We start from the raw sequence: 21621 nt of genomic DNA on the forward strand, positions 1-21621 counted from the left end.
GAGAACTGCTCATTATGGAATTTTTGAAAGGTCACTCAGCTCTGCTTTTTGTGTATTGAAAGCACGCACACACACAACCCCATAGCTGTGCTTCCACGCCAACAGTGCGGGTTTGGAACCCATATAGGGTAAGATATTTTTTTTAAATCATTTAATTCAAAATTGATTCTTGCTGCTCCATAAAATATACATTTATTCTGTGGTGTCTAAGTGCTAAAAGATCCTATTGCAATGAGTCAGAGAGGCTTTTCATTTTATTTTAATACTATTTTAGGGCATTTTCCTCAAAATCAGGACTGACTGGAAACCTTCTCAAAATTAAGGATTTTTAAAGCATCCCACTCTCTACTCTCAGGGATCATTACTGAAAACGTCTTCTCATTTCCCCCTGAAACTGGCATTTTTCTAGACATTCCTCAAGAACAGTAGAGACCAAACGCTCTAACAAAGAGCCCTTTCCTGGCTGGGCGCTAGCATGTCCTCTCCTTTGTCTGGGGGCTTTAAGAAAAACCGTGCCCTCCTTAGATCAGGCAACCATTCGGGGAGAGATGTATGGCTTAGGAAGTTGAGTCCTTATTGATGAATAAATCTTAATCCGGTTTGTTGGCTAATTATGCTCCAGGGAAGGTAGTTTCTTGGGCTGCCTAGCAGGAAGGATTAAGCCCCTGTCTCCGGTGGCTCGGGGTTAAGCTCTGGGTTTGTAATGACTGAGTAATGAGACCCGCTCTCTGAGGGCCCCTGGCATCCATCGATCAGGTTTCCCTTCTGCAGAGACAATGCCAGAAGTGGGCCCAGCAGTTAATTACGGGAAAGGTCAAAGGGCACGTAAAACTAACACAAATCTATATACTTTTTCATTCCTAACTGCACACAATGACCGTGGCTCAGCCAGAGGGTGGGAAGGTTCCCTCCCGCTTCCCACTCTGTGATTCAAGATAACCGTGGGGTTGGAGCTGCTCAGTGACCTCTCCCAGTCCCTTATGTGGCTTCAGGCCTCCACACTTTGACTCATGCTGTTCCCTCTGCCTGGAGGTCCTTCCCTCCACAACATCCACTCACTTCTGCATCCTGAGCCCCAGTACCACCTCCTCCCGGAAGCTTTTGCTCATCTTCGAGCAGATCTAGCCCCTCCCCCAGCCCAAGCAGGCACTAGCATTATTCTTGCTTGCTTGTGTCTGTGTCCTTTGATGCTGCAAATCCATGAGAATGAGAACCATGTCCTGTGCAGCTTGAGCCTCAGAACCAAGCAGAGCCCGAGCATGTTCAAAGGAATCCTCTGGGCATTGCATGAATGAACAATCACGACAGTGGCCTTGCTGAGCGACTCTCCTGACACGTCAGGCCGTCTGCAGGCCCCACACACAGGACTGCCCTGAGAGCTGGGCACCACCATCTCGATCTCACAGCAGCAAACCACGGCTCAGAGACATCGCCTGCCCTGCCTCAGATCACACAGCAAATGCAAGGGGAGCCGGGAAGGGAGCCAGGCGGCTTGACTTCAGAGTTAGTGATGTCTCCGTCACAAGATCATATAGTCGATGATTTTATTTACGTCAAATCTCCAGAAAAACCAAATCTGCTAAGACAAAAAGCAGATGAGAGCTTTCCTAATACCGGAGGGGCTGCAGACTTCGGGAGTGGTAGAGGATGGTCAAGGAGCATGGGGTTTCTTTTTGGAGTAATGAAAAGATTCTAACACTGGACTGGGCAGGGTAGCTCACGCCTGTAATTCCAGCACTTTGGGAGGCTGAGGCGGGTGCATCACCTGAGGTCAGGAGTTTGAGACCAGCATTGTGGCCAACATTGTGAAACCCTGTCTCTACTAAAAATACAAAAAATTAGCCAGGCATGGTGGTGCACGCCTGTAATCCCAGCTACTCAGGAGGCTGAGGCAGAAGAATCACTTGAACCCAGGAGGCGGAGGTTGCAGTGAGCCAAGATCATGCCACTGCACTCTAGCCTGGGCGACAGAGCAAGACTCTGTCCCCCCCCCAAAAAAAAAAAAAAAAAAAAAGGCCGGGCACGGTGGCTCACGCCTGTAATCCCAGCACTTTGGGAGGCCGAGGCAGGCGGATCACGAGGTCAGAAGATCGAGACCATCCTGGCTAACACGGTGAAACCTCGTCTCTACTAAAAATACAAAAATATTAGCTGGGCGTGGTGGTGGGCACCTGTAGTCCCAGTTACTCAGGAGGCTGAGGCAGGAGAATGGCGTGAACCCGGGAGGCGGAGCTTGCAGTGAGCCGAGATTGCGCCACTGCACTCCAGCCTGGGCAACAAAGCGAGACTCCGTCTCAAAAAAAAAAAAATATATATATATATATACACACACACACACACACACACACACATATATATACACACATATAATAAATAAAAAAAGATACTAACATTGATTGTGGTAATGGACTGGCAATGTGAATATACTAAAGGCATTGAATTGTATACTTTTAATGAGTGAATTGTACAGTATGTGAATTATATTGCGATAAAGCTGTTTAAAAATAGAAGTCAAACAAGTAATGCTGTGGGTGTTCTTCTCCACTGGGCTGGTCGCATCTCCAGGGATCTCTGCTTGCATGAAGGGCAACCACAAGGAGGCTGGCTCTGAACTGACCTCAAATGCCACCTGCCCAGCTTGGGGTCACGGTGGGCCGTGTTGCTACCAAGAAGCAGGGGAGATTTCCCACCAAACCGATATGATGAAGACCAGTTCATTATTTCCTTTCTCCCTCACAAATGCCCTGAAGCCCTTGCTGAGGGCTGCTCCTGGGCTCCCGCATCAGGACTAACGGACGCTGAGGCAGCCTGGTCAAGAGAAAATGGAGTCGTTGGCGCGTGTGAGATGGAAGCCAGGAGAGACCGCGGGGAACCTGCCAGGCTTGAGTCTAGTTCTGCCAGCCCTCAGTCAAGGCCCCTGTTCCACCCTCCTACCCATTACAGGCAGTCATTCCCCCATCCCCTTAGGGAAAGGCCAAGGAGAGGCCCGAGACCCAAACACTGCAGGTTCTGTGGGGCCGCTCCACAGGCCCAGCCACCTCCGAGCTCAGGAGGACAATCACAAACAGGAAGTTGCCTGAAAACCCGGGCCGGCCCTTAGAATTAGTAAGCTGGATCCTAGAGCACCCTGGATTTTATCAAGGTGTCACTGAGGCCCAAAGAGGGGAGCTGAAAGACAAATCTTAGCAGATCAGGGGCTGACGGCACCTTGAACTCAGGGCTCTCGGCCTGGCCTTCTCTCTCTCATCTCAGGATCCAGCAGTGGGCAGGGCCTGAGCTTGCCTGGTGCAATTCGGGTTCATTCCCCTTCTCTCCGAACCCCCGGATGGCCTTCCTCTCCAATGTAATAAAATAACAGCAGTGGCAACTCCACACCAGGCACCATCTTGATGGTAACTGGCTTAATCCTCCCTACAGTCGTGCAGAAAGGTCTTCACTTCCCATGGCTCATAGAAAAATAAACTGAGGCTCAGAAAACTTCAGTGTCTTTCCCAAGATCACCCAGCTAGAAGGTGGTGAAGGCAACATTTGAACCTGGGCAGGCTGGTCCCAGACTCTACCTTCCTCACCTCGACACAGTTGTCCAGAGAAGATGGCATCTCTGTGAACCAGGAATCTGGGGCCCGCGGGCCTTGTGAAGGATCAGGCCACCTCTCTGCCTTCTTCCCTCCCATGCCAATGCTGTCCTGGGCCAGGCCTTTTGCCCTTAGCCTGGACCTTGGCCACAAGGTGCTGCCAGCCTGGAGAGGGGAATGACCCAGACACAGATGCACACAAACTCATGTGCTCCTGCCCACAGACCGACCAGGCCCACGTCTGCCCGCAGGGCTGGCAGTGGGAAGGGACAGTTGGCTAAGCCCCACTGAAGCCCACCCCTCATGCTGGACAGACTGAGGCCAGCATTGGGCACCATGGAAACGAGGAGCACCCTGAGGAAGGAGCTGCCCACAGCGAGGGTCCAAGGGGCCTGAGATCTCCTGCCCCCGCTGAACTCTGATATCAGGATGCAAAGGCCGGAGAGGCCCACAGACTTGGCCCAGGCCACACAGCGCTGGAACCCGGTCTCCATGGACACACTCCCAGCTCCACTCCCTTCTATAAGAGAGGCAGGAGGTCTAGACAGAAGACATAGGGGTTCCTGGAGAGAGGGGAGCACATTGAAGACCCTGGAGGGAGTGGGGAGTGATCTACGCCAGTGGCTGCTGTTAACCCAGGCCAGGCATCCAACCAGCTGGCTGAGGTTTCACACTCTTTCTAGCCAGAGGCTGCAGTCCTGGCCCATCTGGAAGCCCGTCTGGGAGCACCCTCTGAGACCCCCTGACCTTGCCCGTTCACACAAGGCCCCGAGCCCTCTTTGTCTCAAGGCCTTTAGGGAAGGCCGTCATCCATTTCAGTAGCATTCAAAGGCACACAAGTCCATGGTTTATTTTCTTAGAAATAATGGTTTTTGCTGGTTAGCATTCCTCGGATGGAAAAACAAATACAGCCACTGTAATAAGAAGCAGCTAAGAGGAGGTGAGAGGGCCCAGAGGAAGGGGGCAGAGAGGGGCTGCTGCCTGGGGAGCTGGAGGACATGGAGGGTGGGAGGTGGGGGCAGAGACTCCTAACCCTGGGAGAAATGGGGAATTAGAGAAAAAAAAAAAAAAACCCAACATGCAGGCACTGGTGCAGCCTTCAACACATTCTCACAGACAGTGAGGCCCCTTCCCTCCTCAAATCTCTACTCCAGTGCACATTCTGTAGGGCAGGTGTTGTGGCTCCCATGTGGTGAATGAGGAAACCAGGGCTCAGAATGGTCAAGTCACCGCTGGCTCACGGAGTTAGAAGGGACCAAAATGCAGGCCTCTAAATCCTTGCTACAAATGCTTCCACTGACCATCACAGCTGGAAGGAGCATCAGAGATCTGCTTGTGCTATGCTTTCCTAACCTAGCCCAGAGGACACCTCCTCTAAGAAGCCCTCCTGAATTTCTTCCCCTCCTTGGCAGAGATATGCACTTTCTCTACTTCAAGAAAACAACACCCTGTTTTGTTTGTATTTTCATTGCTGCACTTTCCACATCCTATTATGATCACATCTTTTCCAATCTGTGTCTCCCACAAGGCAGGTCAAACGCAGGAAACATGTTTCAGCCCCAGCACCTAGCTTGGCACAGAGTAGGTGCTCAGTAAACATTCTTGATACTCAACTGAAAACAGTCCAGTGCACACACACTTTACAGATGGGCAAACTGAGGCTCAGAGGTGAACTTGCCTCCAATGTTTAAATGCGGTGGCATGAGTTTTTTACTTTTTCCTCCTAAAAATGGACATTGGCTCCAAGAACTCTGCAAGAGCCCTAATCAGCAGCAGAGCTGGCAAGCAACATTGCCTAATTGCTAGCTGACAGCACCTTGGAATTTTAAGTCACATCCAATTTCTTCCTGCCTGCTGGTCTGCTAGACTTGAGCACTTTCATCTTCGGCAGAGCACACGTTAGCATGCATAATTGCATGTTTTAAGACTTGAAGGAGAAGAATTTCCCCTTCTCTCCCCCCACCCTCCCACCTCCTACTGCCTTTCCTGGCCTCCCAAAAAGCAGAATTTTATCTGGAGTCTCAATAATGTGTGTAGTAATGATGATGAAAATGATTTAATAAGGTCATGGACATTATTTCCTAAGAAGGCCAAATTGGTTTTAAGATTTTTTTTTTCTGATGTTAAACTAAATGGATCACTGAGTATGTTATTAGGAATTTTGTTAAAACACTTTAATAACATGCTCTGTAATCCACCTAACTTCAGTGATTGACAAGTAGACCCTGGGGATATAAAATTCAGGAAGTGACTATTTACATTCATTACATACACACTAATTTTGTGATCTCTGACGGCCACAAGGTTGTCATGTTTTTCCTTTTCACACAAAAAGAGGAAAATAGTAATATATTTGATATACTGTGGCCCAAACAAAAAGTTATTTCCCCCAAGAGTTTTAATTATAGCATTTTGGAAAAGGCCCGAGTTAGAACTTGCAAGTGGAATAAACCACTTGAATAAATGGTCTAAAAAATTAAGTACACATAGAAGGGGTGATGTGTGCTGTTGGTTCAGACTAAACAGTGATTATCAAGAGGGTCTTAGTTATTTAAACAAGCCATTTGAGGGCGGTTTGCTCCTCGTTTGGGGCCTGGTCCTGATTATAAACGAGAGCTTTTAATTAAGATTAGTAGGACCCAATTCAAGCTATAATTTGGTCCTTTTCCCTAGCAAATGTCTATGAAAACAAGGCAATTAAGGTTAAATGAGTTGAAGTATTTAAAGGGGATGAAATGCCCCTTCCTCACCCCCAGCCTGCCCCCTCAGCAGAATAAGCACAAACAGGCCTGGTTAATTCAGACCAGGAAGCCAGTGCGGGAATGGCCTGGCAGATTCCGAAAGGCCCATGCCCCCGGGGCCGGGTGAGCCGCGGATGCACACGCTTAGCTAAATGGACAGGGAAGAGGAACTGGAGTATGCAAAGGTCCAGAGGTAGGAACAAGCTGGCAAGTTTGATGAACTAAAAGAAGACAGTGAGGCTGGGTAGGGAGGGATGGATAAAAAATGGCCCGGTGCAGTGACTCATGCCTATAATCCCAGTACTTTGGGAGGCTGAGGCAGGTGGATCACTTGAGGTCAGGAGTTCGAGACCAGCCTGGCCAACATGGTGAAACCCCATCTCTACTAAAAATACAAAAAATTAGCTGGGCATGGTGGTGCGCACCTGTAGTCCCAGGTACTTGGGAGGCTGAGGCATGAGAATCCCTTGAAACTGGGAGGCGGAGGTTGCAGTGAGCCGAGATTGAGCCACTGAACTCCAGCCCGGGTGACGAAGCAAAACTTCATCTCAAAAACAAACAAAAATAACAATAATAGCTCACAACACAGCAAGGCCCCACCTCTAAAATAAATTAAAATAATAACAGTATCACAAATGGTAGCTTCCAGCCCCTCCCATTCCCAGGTCCTGTCTCAGACCAGCCAGCAGCAGCAAGGCAACGAGTACGTGTAGAAGCAGAGGGGCTGTGCAGCCCCCTCGATCCCTCCATAGTGAAGGAGCCTTCCCTATTGCTTTCCAATGGGCTGATGGGGGCCTGGCCTGATGCTGGGACCCCTTGGCTGATGGGGGATGGATGGAACCCAGGCCTTGCTGCCTCTCACCTGGGAGGCCTGGCTAGAGACAGACCTCTCTGGAACCAGTTTCCCCAGGTGAATTCTGCCATCGGTCCACACCAGTTATCCTCAGACTAGCTCTCTCCCTGTCCAATCCTCTGCTTCCTCATCTGTAGAACCCTCAGAGTCTGTGAGGTTCTGGGAGGCCTTCCTGGGTCCTCCCAGCATGGATAAGGGTCATTCACTGCCCACTGACACCAGCTCTAGGCTTAGCCCTAAGGGAAGTTGCATGGGTCCTCACAATCTAGTGTGACAGGAGCACTGAGTGAGGATGCTCACAGGTGATAACTCCCCTGTCTGGGAGACCAGAGATGGCTTCCTGGAGGAGGAGACCCTTTCATCCAGCAAATGCCATCCACACCCTGTGCCAGGCCCAGTCTCTAGGTTCCAGGGATGGGAGCTGACGGATCCCAGACCCAGTCTTTGAGGAGCTCACATTCCAGGAGGAGACGTGGGACAAGCTAAGTGCAGTGTGGCATGGGCTACAATGGTGGTGTGTATGGACCTGGGCTGGGCTGCAAAGAGGGGTGGCAGCTGTCACTCACAGGGGCTGCCTCAATGCCCTTCGAAGTTTCTTCCAACTCCACACAGCCATGAGTCTACCTCAAGGTACTTCAGATTCAATCAATAAAACAGTGCTTTATCTCCAGCCCTGCTCAGAGCCTTTCCCGGCTGTCTGAGGCACTCACCCGTCTGGCTACAGCAAGCCCTCTGCCAGCATTAGGCTGATTGCAGGGGGCCCCAGGCCACTCCTGGGCACAGATGCAACATGTCTGCACACATGGAGGCCATGGCATCATCGCATATGCCCACTGGCCATGAGGCAAGTTGCCCTTGAAGGTGGGAGAAGAAACTGTTCCCAGAATGGGGGGCAGGTGGCCTTCAGGGCTGGATTTGCTAACAGGGATTCTGCAAGCAGCAGGTTTCAAGGTGACCTGGTGAAGTGGGTAAGAGGCTCGGTCAGCCTCACATCGGGCTTCCCACAACCCAGGCTTGGGTTGTGAAAATGATAGAGAAAGTATGTTTCGGGCACTGATTAGTTGGTGAAGACAGAGCTGACAGTCCCTGTGGGAGAGCCAGTTAAAAGTAGGCAGTATCACCCAGCGGTCAAGAGGACAGACCTTGGGAACTGCCAGTTTGGGGCTTAAATTCTAGCTGTCCTCTATCAACTGTGTGACCTTTGGCCAGTCACTTTACCTCTCCATGCCTGTTTCCTTGCTTGAAAAATGGAAGGCATACTCCCTATCTGGTAGGGTTCTTGAGAGGATTAAATGAGATCATGGACATGGAGCATGTAGTGGGGTGTCTGGAAGCAAACACTCAACATATTGGTGAAAAACTGGGGAGACTGTGGCAGCCACATCCTCGGGGAAGGCTCTGCTGAGAGTCCGTCCTCTATGCTTATTACAGCAAAGAGCACAGTCAGTGAGATCTGCAGGACAGGGGGCTCACTGCCTCCAAGACTCCAACCCCAGCCTCAGCAAAACTCAACTCCAGCTCAGGACCTGCAGATGCAGGAGCCCAGGGAAGGAAAGCAAGTTTCATCTACTGCAGAAACGACTGGAGGGCGTGGTGATTGATTATTAATGTCTGCTATGGCAGAAGGTGACGGCATATTTGCCATCCCCGAAGTAGGCTTAGTTGAACAAAGGAAAGTCTTCTTTCCTATGTATTTTTTTATTGTACATTCTCGATAAGCAGCCATCTGTGAATGGCACACCTGACTGTCCACCTCTGTGGGGATATAGGTATATGCATATGGTTTATATGAACAGTCGATGAACCAGAATACCTCATTTCCCAACCATTTTAGGTCCCAGAAATTGTTGGAAAAGACGAAGCTTTAGTTCTTTCATATCTTGAACAACATTGTGATCATTGACATTGACATGGTGAAGATGATGATGATCAGATACATCATCATCATCATCTTCATCAGCACCATCATCATCAATATCACCATCACCATCACCCTCATCAATAGCACCATAACAGCACCATCAACATTATCATCACCCCCATCACCCTGATCATCAATAGCACCATCATCACTATCATCATCATCATCATCATCGTCGTCGTCGTCATCACAGTAAGGGCAGCTAGTGCTTATATACAGCATCCTATGTGCCAGGCTATGTTCAAAGGCTTTAAATACATTAACTCATTTAATTTTCACACTATCTGTATGAAATAAGTAGTAACATTATGCCTAATTTATAGATAAACAAATGGAGGTTAAATAACATGCCCAGGCTACATGGGCAGGATTTGAACCCAAGCCATCTGGCACCAAAGTCAATGCTTTAACCCCTATGCTGACCTTAATAGAGACTGTTCACGTCCTCTTCTCAGAACAGAGAGCCACAGATAGGAATAACCACTGGCAGAAACATAGTGTGGAGTAACAGGTCTACCAAACCTGGGCTCTAGTCCCCACCCAAGAAAGACCCTGCCCCCGCAGGCCTCCATTTTTCCATCTGTAAACCAAGGACGTGAACATCTGGATGGTTTCCCAGCTCCCTCAGGCCAGCGCTGCACATGGTGCCCCTTCAGATTTCAAAACCCCCGGATGTCTCTCCGTAGTCCTCCCAGGGAAGCCAGCAGGGATCTGATGGTCCTCCGTGTTTATGTGTTGGCGGTGTGAGGTATGTATGTGAGCACTCTGGCAGGCTGCCTTGATTCAAATTCATGACTGTAGATGGGTCCCCAGGGATGAGAAAACCAGAGTGCTAGCAGGACAGGGTCCACACAGGCCTCCAGAATCCATGCCAACACTCACTGACTGAGGGTTTAGGGAGCCCATAACCAAATGGTGCCCTCCTCTTGGTTCCTAACAATTGTTCTCATACTGTTAACACAGCAACTCAACAGACACTGATTCATGACCCGAACTACCCTAAATCTGTTATCAGGAATTTCCAGCTCATGCAGTCCCACCAGACCACAAGCTCCTGGAGAGCAAGGACTATGCTGCACCATAACTATCACCACAGATATGCAGAATGGAGTGATTTTCAAAGGTCTTCATCATTCATAGTCTCATTTGAGCCTGAAACCACTTTGACAGCTAGTGAGAACAGGTGATGTGATGGTGATGATGGTGATGATGATAATGATGACAGTGATGATGGTGATGATGATAATGATGACGGTGATGATGGTGATGATGATGGCGGTGATGGTGATGATGATAATGATAATAATGATGATGGTGATGATGGTGATGACGGTGATGATAATGGTAATGATGATAATGACGACGGTGATGGTGATGGTGATGATGATGATGGTGATGGTGATGATGGTGATGGTGGTGGTGATGATGATGGTGATGATGATGATGGTGATGGTGATGATGGTGATGATGATGATGGTGATGATGGTGATGGTGATGGTGGTGGTGATGATGGTGATGATGGTGACAATGGTGATGGTGATGATAGTGATGGTGATGGTGATGATGGTGATGGTGATGATGGTGATGATAATGATGATGGTGATGATAGTGATGATGGTGATGGTGATGGTGATGGTGGTGATGATGATAGTGATGATGGTGACAATGGTGATGGTGATGATAGTGATGGTGATGATGGTGATGGTGATGATAATGATGATGGTGAGTGTGATGATAGTGATGATGATGATGGTGATGATAATGATGATGGTGATAATGCTGATGATGATAATGACAGGACCATGGTGATGACCCTGCCATCTGTATATGGAGCACACACTGTGGAATGAGTGCCTACTGTGTATTGGATGCCAGCCCCCAGTGCGCTATACTGTGGCTCACTCAATCTTCAGGATGACCTGTGATGGGGAGTATTTTTGGCCCTCACAACCGAAGGAGAAACTAAGGCTCAGTGAGGGCAAATCACCACCCAAATGTTCACATGAAAGGTGGGCTGCAACCCAGGCTCCCCTTGAAGAGACCAGCCTTGAATCTGCTCTCCTGTCTCTCATTGTGCAGAGTCAAGATGATACCAGGGCCAGAACGAGCCCTTCTACAGACCCCACACTCCACACTCCCCTCTGTGTTTATCTTAGAGGTTGCTCATCTAATGTGAAGTCCAGTCTGGGCAAAGGAGAGCCAACTAAGACTAAACGTTTTCTGCAGACCTACGCTAGTGCCAGGCCCTGCCCCATGAGCTGGGAACATGGCTACAAATGTAAAAGGCCCTTTCTAATTGAGGAGCTCGCTGAGAGCTCCTGGGTGCATGGCCTGAGTTTGACAGCTTCGGTATGGTGACCCCTACAGCAAGCTTATGGTGGGCCCGCAATAAATGAGCTCACAGTTCTGTGGGGGACCAAGACAAGTAATTATGACCAAGTCAGAAGTGTGATGATGGAGGGAAGCCCAGAAGCCTCTGGGAGCAGCGTAGGTAACTAATGCAGTCTAGTATGCATGTGTGTGCATGGGTAAGTGCATGTATAAGTGGAGGTATCAGAGGCTCCCTGGAGGAGGCAAATCTAAAGAATGATTAGCCTTCAGATTTAGACAGGATGCAGAAAGAAGGTAAGGAGCTCCAGGCAGGCAGGAAATCTGAGCTGGGGCTCACAAACGTAGAGAAACCCAGTGTGTGTGCATGTGTGTGTGTCTGTGTGTGTGTGTGCATGCCAGGATAGAGGTGTTTCAGGATGTGAAGGGTGGAGGCCCAAATTTGGCTAGAGAGATAGGGAGACCCCTGGCAGTTCCTGCAGCACATTCGCAAGCCTCCTCTTGTCTCATTTTCATACCCAGCAGGACAAAAAATTTCCTTTTCTAGCAGGTGAGAACATGAAGCCTACAGAGCCAGTGAGCAACAGAGCTGGGCTTGGGGCAAGAGTCTGACTCCTAACTCAGGGGTCAAGCAGAGTGGGGAGTTAAAGCTGAACTCCGAAAAATTTTAGGGAAACAGGTAAGGCCTCCAGGGCAGGGGACAGCAGGAGAGGGCCTAAGGAGGAGCTGGGCTGGGGGACGAAGAGGCCAGGTCAATGGCTTATACCAGCAGAGATGGAGGGTCAACCATGGCCCTGCCTTGCCAGGACACTGGGTCTGGGGGGCAGAATAGAGGATCAGAAAGCGGTCACACACAGCCTCACATGTACCACTCAAACCAGGGAGCTAACCTCTGGCCCTGACAGCAGCCAGGCCAGCCGCCCCACCAGGCTTCTCACTCATGGCCTCCTCTGTGTGCCTCCAGCCTGGCCTCCTTCCAGAGATCTGTAGGTAGGCGCCAGCTCCCCCCTTTGGGTTCTGGGGCCCTGAGCGTGCCAGGAATATGACCCAACCAGGCATGATCCAGGGCGATGTCATCTGCCCAGCACTCAGCCTTAAATAAATGCTCAACAAATGCGAAGGATAAACACCACCAGCATCCCAGAGAGGCGTGGCTGCATCGCCCACAAAACTCTAGCCCTGTAAACGCCTTATACAGAAAGAACAGGGACCCATCCTGTGCTCACATGTCACTTTCCTAATACAAATATCAAACTTGGAAAAATTCAGCTGGCAGGGTCCAGGGAGAAGAAAACTAGCTGCCACAGTCATTGAGTGGGAGCTGCAAGACGTGGATTTCAGTCCTTGTCATGTCACTGTGAACATGGGAATCTTGCAAATGATGCTTCCTCTGTCTGAGCCTCAGTTTTCCTCATTTATACGACGGGTGCAGACAGGGAAGTTGGGGATCAGTGACCCCATCCGGGGGTGTGTCTGTTTCGGAGAGAGCTATTTCCAGCTCCCAGATGCCCAGTCCTGCTCCAGACCCATGGGGTGAGGACGGCCATGCAGACCCTCATGGACAAAAGCTCCAAAGATTCCAATGGGCTTGGAGAGTCCTGGCACCAAACGCAGCCAGAGCTGCTCTTTTCTCTCTTTCAGCCTGCTGGGGAGGCAGTTTCTAATGCCAGGAGGTCTAACCAGCACCCCAGGTGCAGGGCAGAAAGGCTGGATAGACAGACAGATGGTACAAATCCACCAGTGTCTGTCCAAGCACTGGAACTCGAGACAGAGACCTACAGGGTGGTTTTGAACTTGACGTTAGGGACCTTGGAGGTCAGGGGGTAAGCCCAGGTCTTTGCACTCCAGCCCCATATAGCCAGTCAAGGACAGATGCACAAATACATCATTCAATACTTCATCTTAATTTCTTTTTCTTTTTCTTTTTTTTTTTTTTTTGAGACAGAGTCTTTCTCTGTTGCCCAAGCTGGAGTGCAGTGGCGCCATCTCAGTTTACTACAACCTCCGCCTCTCGGGTTCAAGTGATTCTCCTGCCTCAGCTTCATGAGGAGCTGAGATTACAGGTACACGCCACCACGCCCGGCTAACTTTTTTTGTATTTGTTGTATTTTTAGTAGAGACGGGGTTTTGCCATGTTGGCCAGGCTGGTCTCAAACTCTTGACCTCAGATAATCTGCCTGCCTCGGCCTCCCAAAGTGCTGGGATTACAGATCTGAGCCACCGCACCCAGCCAATTTCTTAAAAAAAACGAAAAGTTTCAAGCCCAGTTGAGAATCAGGCACCCCATGACTCTAACTCCACCCTTCCAGGGAAACAGCCGGCATTCCCGAAAAGTTCACTGCCTCCCTCCTGAGGCCGAGAGAAGCCTCTGCTGTCAGCAACCATGACTGTCAGCAACCATGACTGTCAGCAACCATGACGGTGGTGCTGGAGGCTCAGCCCCAGCTGGTGATGAATGGGGCAGGCATCGGCCACCTACAGCAGCCCTGGCAGCCTCAGGGTCTGGCCAGGAGGGCCGGGCTGAACTCACCTTCACACTGCCTGCCTTCCCCCTTGTAGCCTGGCTTGCAGAGGCATTTGTAGGACTTGGGCGTGTTCTGACAGATGGCATCGATGTGGCAGTCATCCGTGCCCTCTGAGCACTCATCCACGTCGACTGATCCTGTGGGTAGGGGTGTAGGGGGAACAACAGGTAAGCTGTGGCCCCGGGGCAGGTGGCTGATGGTGTGGGGCAGGGGAGCTCTTGCCTCTGCCTGTCCATTGGTCAGTGGGCTCATTGGCAATAACAGCTGTCACAGGACAATCTGGTGTGACAAGTGGCAACTGGTAGCATCTTTTGCACAGCCACTCTGTGGCAGGGACAATGCTATCGATACACTTGGCCTTATTTATTGTCGCAATGATCCCATTGAGCTATCGTTCCGCTAAAAAGATGAGAAAACTGAGGCTTAAGGAGACAGTGAGGAAGAACCTCCTCCTCCATCTGTCCTACTCCCCCAACAAGCATCGCTCCAACCTTCCCCCACTCTCCTCACTCTATCCCCCCACAGGCATCGCTCCAACCCTCCCCCACTCTCCTCACTCTATCCCCCCACAGGCATCGCTCCAATCCTCCCCCACTCTCCTCATTCTAGAATTTAGAGCCAGAAAGGTCCTTGAAGGAGTTTAAATCCAGCCCCTTTGGGTTCCAGATGGGGACACCAAGGCCATGCTAGGAGGCTCCTGCAGGTCACCTGAACGTGGGATCCCACCCTGCCGCTAGCCTGTGGAAAAATGGGATTCGTCATCTGGCTTCCACACCCCCACACCAAAGTGTCTGGTGGCAGAACCACACCCTCAACTGGGCTAACCTGAGCCCATCCATGGTTCTGACTCCCCCCATGGTCCTCCCTCCTCGGAAATCCACACGTGAACCTGGTTTTCATATCCCAACTTCTAAATGCAAGTTCAGTCTAGGCTTTGAGGGCTCCCGACACTCTCCACCTACCACCCCCAACACATATACACCTTCAGTCTGGAACAGCTGTTGGGGCAAATCAAGCAAAATAGATTCTGCATATCCGTTCCATCTACACACCCCAAGCCTCTCTCCCTGTCTCTTTTACACACACACACACACACACACACACACACACACACACAAACACACAGTTCAGGCAGGGAGGGGACCTGCCTCTTGTCGGGCACAGTTCAGCACAGTCAGAGCTGAAGCTATAATCCAGGTTAATTCCTCAGGTTATAGATGAGGAAACCGAGGCCCGGTGAGGTCACATCTGCTATGGGTCAGTAGCTCACTGGGACAGAGAGTGGACTCTGACACAGAATGAGCTTTCCTACGTGCCATGTGACTTCTAGCTAGCAATGCATGAAATTCAGACAGATGACAGACAGACGAAGGACCCAGGAGTGCAGCAGCACAAAGAACTCTCAGCAGCTGCCATGAGGGCAGTGCCCCAGGGCTAAGCTCAGAATGTCCCCATCTCGTCATGCCTCTGGCCTCACCTTAGATTGCTGGGTCCCCAAGAGTGTCCACTCTAAATTTCTCCCCTGCATGATATCTGGGTTTGAAATCTGCCAGTGGGGCCTATGAGATCCATGCCCTCCAGGGCTCCTCCTTCTTTGCCCTAGCCCCCAAGTCTCCTGCCCACCCCTGAAGGAAGAGAGGCATCAAAAAGAAACACAACAGCATAACCCCCCTGCACACACACACAAGTGCACGCGTGTGCACACACATGGCAGGTGGCATTGCTTTTCAGGGGGGCTACATCTGCTCAGGTGGGCGGCCTGTCCTAGACAGCTTGCCCAGGGGAAGAGTGGAAAGGGGACCAGGAGGCAGGGACTGGAGGGGGCCGGCAACTGGATGGCTGGGCCAGCAGGAACATCCATGAGGACCTTCTGGGGAAGTGGCAACGGAGGGATGCTGTGCAGGACTGGCACTGCCTCTAAGGCAGGGACCCAGGGGCCAGAGAGGGCCCATCTCCAGGCTTCTATTCGGGAGGACTGGGGACACTTCTGAAACAGGACCAGCAGAGGCAGTGGGCCACAGGTATGGCTCTTCCCACTTCCCAGGGGCCAGTGTGTAGGAATGAGGGGCGGGAGCCCCTTGTGCCCTCACCGCCAATCTCCCACCTAGACAGGTGTCTTCATTGGGATGGAAATGTATGGATGTTGATGAGGGGTGGGTGGAGCTATCTCTCAACACATCTTTCAACACTTGGGTGTCCTTGGTGTGGAGTATGGGGAGAGGACACAGGAGTTTGAGAAGAGAGGGTGAGAAGCCACTTGTCCCCACCGGTCCTCTGCCATGCTCCCGCTCCTGTCTGGGCTGGAGACTCCCCTGCAGGGCGACCCAGCCCTCCCAGCATAGGCTGCTCCCTTTGATTCTGGTTTGCTTATGCTGGGGACAAGCTGTTGGCGTTTCACAGTCACAGGGCTTCCACCGAGAGGGTCAGGGAGGAGACAGAGTCAGATACAGAAAGACACGAGGAGGGACACAGGCAGAGATAGGCACCCCCAGGAACAGTCACTCAGAGGTGAGGGACCCCAAAGCTTGGGAGAGATACCCACAGACACAAGGGGAATGGGGCAGCAGGGTTGGGCTTCCAGGAGGGGTGTTGCTGTGGAAGAGTCTCACGGGCCCAGCATCCTCACTCGGGGCACGCGGGACCACCAGGAATAGACCCTACGCCACCCAAACCAGACCTCAGGGAGCCGCGAAGGACGTACAGGACCCTTCCCCTGCCTCCCCCTCCAAGCAGAGCACCGGAGGAGCGTCTCTGATGACGCGGGGGAGAGAATGTGACTCCAGCTTTTCGGGAAGCCCCTGAAGACAGCCAGAGAGCAGGAGGGGAAGGGGTGGGAGGGTGGGGGGTCCCCGTGAAACCCACGGGCCTGGGCCTGTGGCCTCCGGGTCTCCCCCTCCCCTTCCTGGGTCTGCTCCACCGATGTCCGGACTCTCCTCTCGTGTCTGTCCCTGCGTCTCCTCTGCCTTCCTTCCTTCTGTCTCTCCTCCCCGTCCTGTCAGACGGTCCCTCGTCCGCGGCTTTCCAGGCATCTCCGTCCCTCTCTCTTTCCGGGTCTCCCTCTCACCGCCCCACCAACCCCGTTTTTCTCCAGTGTCCATCTGTCCCCCATCTCCTCTTCTCTCTCCCTTATCAACAGTGGGACCGTCCCTCTTGATTCCTCCTGGTCCACGGGCCTCCTCCTCCTTCCCCGGGCCGTGCGGGCCTCCTCTCTACCCTTCCGCATCTGTCTTTTCTCCGGGCTTCCTTTTGTCTGCTCCCTCAGCGCAGCCTCTTCTGTCCGTCTGTCCCGCACCTCCCGCCCCGTCCCGGTCTCTCGGTCCGACCCTTTCCCCTTCCACCTCCTGGCGTGTCCCCCTTCGCCCGCCCCGCCCCGCGTTCCCTCTCCCGGGAAAAGCGCCCCTCTGCGCTCGGGGTCCCGCCCCTCCCTGGTCCGCACGCGGGGCCCCCGGGAACCGCGCCTTTCTTCCTCGCTCCCGCGCTCGCGCTTCCCCTCCCGGGGCCCCGGCCCACCCGCCCCTGCTGCGGCCCCTCCGGGCTCAGGAGCCCCGGCCGCCCGGGCTGCGAGAAGGGGCGCCCCGCGCCGGCCCCAGAAGTTACTTTGCAAAGAGGCGGGGGGCGCGGGGCCGCACGGGGCGAGCTCGGGATGCGCAGGGAAGAAGCCCTCCGGGACCGCGCCTCAGCCGCCCGCGCCCCCCGCGCCCGCCGCCCCCCACCTCGGTCGGGGGCTTACCTGGGAGCCCGCTGCCCCCCGCCAGCCGCCCGCGCGTGCCCAGGGCCAGCAGCACGCACAAGTGCCAGCGCAAGGCCGCCGCGCCCATGCTCAATGCGGGCCCCGCTGGGCGTGCGGGCGTGCGGGCGTGCGGGGCGCGGGGACCCGACTGACCGGCCGCTCCCGCAGGCGCTGCTCGCTGCTCACAGCTCCGCCACGGCTCGGGCTCCTGAGCAGCCCAGCCGGCCCGGCTGATGAGCTGACAGCGCGCGCTCATTGGCCCGTGGCGTCGGGGGGCGGGGCGTCGCCCACGGCCGGCCAATGGGCGCCGGCCGCCGGCCCTTCGGGGGAGGGCGGGCGCGGGCGTCGTGGGGGGGCCCTTCCTTGGGGCGGGCGGCAGGTGGGGGGTGGGGGCCTGGCCGGCCTGCTCGCTAGGCTGCGGGCGCGGGGTCTCGGCCAGGCTGGGGCTGCTCCGAGGCTGCGCCCTCCCCTGCCCTCGGCGTCCCGGCCCCTGTCGTCGAGCCCGCCGTCCCTCCAGGCCCGGCGGCAGCCTCGGGGGCGGGGATCCTGCGAGCCGGGGGTCCCGCGAGGTCGCCCGCCACCCGTGTGCAGTGAAACGAGCTAGCGCGCTGAGCAGACTCGCCTGCGCCGCCGTTCGCTGGACGTTTCCTGAGCACCTACTGGGGGCTGAGCGCCGCGAGGCAGCAGCGAGCGAACCAGGCGGGGAAACCTCGTAAAGATCGCTTGAAAATTGACGTTCAAAACAAACGAACTTTTTAGCACTCGTCAAAGGACAGTGGCTCGTCAGTGTGCTTGTCACGGGGCGGCCGCAGGACCCGCGTCTGGAACGGGGCGCCCGGGGCGGACAATGCCCCTTGGCGGTCGGTGCCGCGCGAGGCCCCGCACGGGGCTGACCTCGGCCCGGGAAGTTCGCTGACCGGAATGCGAGGCCGGGGCCTCTCCCAGTGACAGACCCGGCGGGGCCAGGAGGAGGGGCGGGGCGGGCATCCCGGTCCGAAGACCCGGGAACTGCTCTGGCCTGGCCTGGGGTCTACACCTGACGCCTGGCGAGGGTCGGCCTCGGGTCTGGTCCCACCAGGCCTAGGAGGGAGGGAGGGGCGGCTGGAAATAAATGGCCCCTCTCAGCTCCAGGCAGGACGCTTTAAGGGAAGAAAGTTCAGCAAACCCCAAGGCCCATCTCCTTGACAACCACCAATAAGAGCTCCTTTTTTCTTCTGCTCTCCAGGCCCGACTCAAAGACAACTCTTTTCTCTTTTTTTGTCCACTCTGCCTGCACCAGTTTGAGCCCCTCCACACCAGCTCCCCTTCCTGCCCTCAACACACACACACGCGCGCACACACACACACCGTCACACATGCAGACACATGCTCTCACATGCAATCACTCAGATACAGCCTCACACCCTCACATCCTCCAGCACACACACAGGCACACATGCTTCTTCACGCCCTCATCCGACCTGCTGTAGATGAGCTCCTCAGCCCTGGAAGGTTAAATCTGCATCCAGCCAGCTCTCACTCACTATCTGACTTCACATCAGCTTGTGGCACGGGCCTGGTGGCCGAGGCAAGGGGTCCCCTACATGGGGATTGGGGGTGTAGGGGGTCCAGAGAGGCCCAAAGAAGAAGGAAGCACTGCTCGTTGTCTCCTGAGCCCCCACCCCATTGCTCCAGACATTTCAGTCTGTATGGCAGCTCCTGGCTGCTGATTTAATTTGGGAGATGCTGTTGACAGGCTTTATTTTGTCCCCATCAATCGTGTAGCTTTGAGTTTCTGCAGGGGGTGGGGAGTTCCCTCAGAACCACAGATTATCTTGTGCATTGGGCAACAGGGCAAGCAGTGTGAGGTGGTGGAGGAGGTCCTTCCAGGGGGCTCTAACCTACTTGAAACAATGCCCTTTAACGCACCTGGTCATTACGCCCCCCCCCCCCCCCGCCCTGGCCAGGTGCCCCTCAAGCTTGATGGCAGCAGGAGAACCTTCTTCCAGGCTCTGTCCCCACAAATCAAGGCAGGAATGGAGGCAGGTTACGCTGGGACCCCTCAGCCCAGAGGTAGCTCTCCCTTGTACCAAGTTGTAGTCCCCAGCCTGCCCCCAAGTGATTGCTCAGGTGAAGTTTGCGGGTGAATCAACACCCTCTAAGGTGTGCAGACAGAGGGAAAGTGGTTCCTTCCAGGTGGCTGTCGTCTATGTGGAGGAGTCAGTGAGCAGAGGAAGGAAATGGAGAGAAGATACACCTGTAAGCCCCTCACAGGTGAAGGAAAGGAGGTGGCCTGTGGGGCAGAGAAAGAGGAGGTCACTTCTGCCGCAGGGCACCATCAGGGAGGCCTCTTAGGGCAGGTGACCTGGGCTGGACACAGAACATAAAGAGGAGATTTGCCTAATGGATGAGAAGAACATATAGAGAATCTGCCAAGGTCCATGAGAGAAGGTGAGGACTGAATAAGTGAGCCAGAGAATGTTCTGGAAGCATCTTGAAAACTGCAGAGCACTGTATGCACGTGATAGTGATGTGCTGGAGGGCTGCGTGCAGAAACGGATGAGTCTATTTTGGACTGGGGTGGGCTGGCAGGTGGGAACCCACAGCCATGCCTCCAGCACAGGATGACTTGGAACCTCCGGACACCAAGCTGGAATAGTGGAGGCCGAAGGCTGAATTGCGCAGTGACTTTGGCGGGGAGCATGCTATGGCTCCTGTCACCTCCAAATGACCTATGAGCTCTCTGTGTGGCAAACAAAGCACCGCTTACCCCTCTGGGATATAAGGGATGACTCAGCTTTATGTTCTCTCATCTTTCTAACAGTCCCCAGCCTCACCAAACTGCTGCAAAGGGAGCCCCACAGCTGTCCTATTTTTTCACACCCCAGAGCCTGCACCCTTTCCCCTGCCAGGAGCACCCTTGGTTTCCCTTCTTCACAGGGCCCACCCCTCCTCTTCTGCCCACACCCTGACCACTGCCTCCAACTGGATGTGGGGCCTCCTCTGGGCTCCCACAGTCCCCTGGAGTTCCTTCATCAGAGCCCAGCTCGCTCTGGGTTTCACCTCTGTCTCCTCCTAGAATGGGGGTTCTTGAGGGCAGGGCTTGCAGCTGATCTTTATCTGAGACCACAGCTCCTAGTTGGGGCATAAGAAATTATTGCGAAGTGAATGAATGAACGAAGAAAGAAACAGAGCAGACATCATTTACCTGATCATTCTTATTGCTCTGGGAAAAGGAGCAATAAGCTAATGGAGAATTTAAGCCAAATCTGTGGCTATTTGACAGGGCCTTGAGAGTGAATCCGAATGCCTACTCCGTCCTGCCCACCTCCACCTCTGTGCCCCAGGGTGAGTGGGAAGCTGGTCCAGCCAGCAGGATGGCAGTCCTCAGGGGCCGAGTGGCTGACCTGGGGCCCTTTGGCTCCCCCTGGTGACGCCTCACACAGATCTCAGTGGAAGAGGAGGGAGAGGAGGTGAGCTCCCCTCTCAGACCTGACCCCAGTGGCTGACCCCAGTCCTCAGCACTGGGAAAGCCAGAGGCCCTGGACCAGGCAGGTCTGCTCCCAGACCACATACTGTAACCTTGGCTAAATCTATTGACATCTCTGTGGGTTCTGGTTCCTCCTCTGTGTAGGTGACCTACCTCTTAGAGTAGTCGGGAAGATACAACACAGCAGAAATGATGTGGAAGCTCTCCAAACCTCAGTTTTCTCGTCAGTAAAATGAAAGTGATGGTAGCTAGTGTTTTTCACTCACCCGTGGGGAGGATTCAGTGAGATTTTGTACATAAAGCCCTTAGGACATGCGATGATTATTCTTACTACTACTATCACTACTGCTAGTACTGACACTGTTACTAATAGTAGCAGATGGTAGTAATATACAACCAGTTAGGAACACTTTACATTTTAAAAACTTCCTCAGGAAGAATTCTCTTGCTTAATAACAGTTGTGGAAGTTCTTTCAGAA

General features: G+C 53.3%; 1 protein-coding gene across 4 annotated transcripts in view; it reads right to left on the reverse strand.

Annotated features, from left to right (window-relative positions):
• The window catches only part of LOC105464322 (signal peptide, CUB domain and EGF like domain containing 1), a 148291-nt gene extending 130466 nt beyond the window's left edge, over positions 1-17825 (reverse strand). For 3 of the 4 annotated variants that reach the window (XM_071080698.1, XM_011712110.2, XM_011712109.2), the window contains exons 1-2: positions 17674-17824; positions 13949-14080 (exon numbers count right to left, since the gene is read on the reverse strand). In XM_071080698.1, coding sequence (XP_070936799.1) covers positions 13949-14080; positions 17674-17761 — 220 coding nt within the window. In that variant the 5' untranslated portion in view covers positions 17762-17824. Of the gene's footprint in view, positions 1-13948; positions 14081-17673 lie in introns of all 4 variants that reach the window. The other variant, XM_071080697.1, reaches the window with a different exon arrangement.
• Positions 17826-21621: the final 3796 nt, after the last annotated feature.

Source organism: Macaca nemestrina, chromosome 15 (genome assembly GCF_043159975.1).
Source record: "Macaca nemestrina isolate mMacNem1 chromosome 15, mMacNem.hap1, whole genome shotgun sequence".
Lineage (NCBI taxonomy): Eukaryota > Metazoa > Chordata > Mammalia > Primates > Cercopithecidae > Macaca > Macaca nemestrina.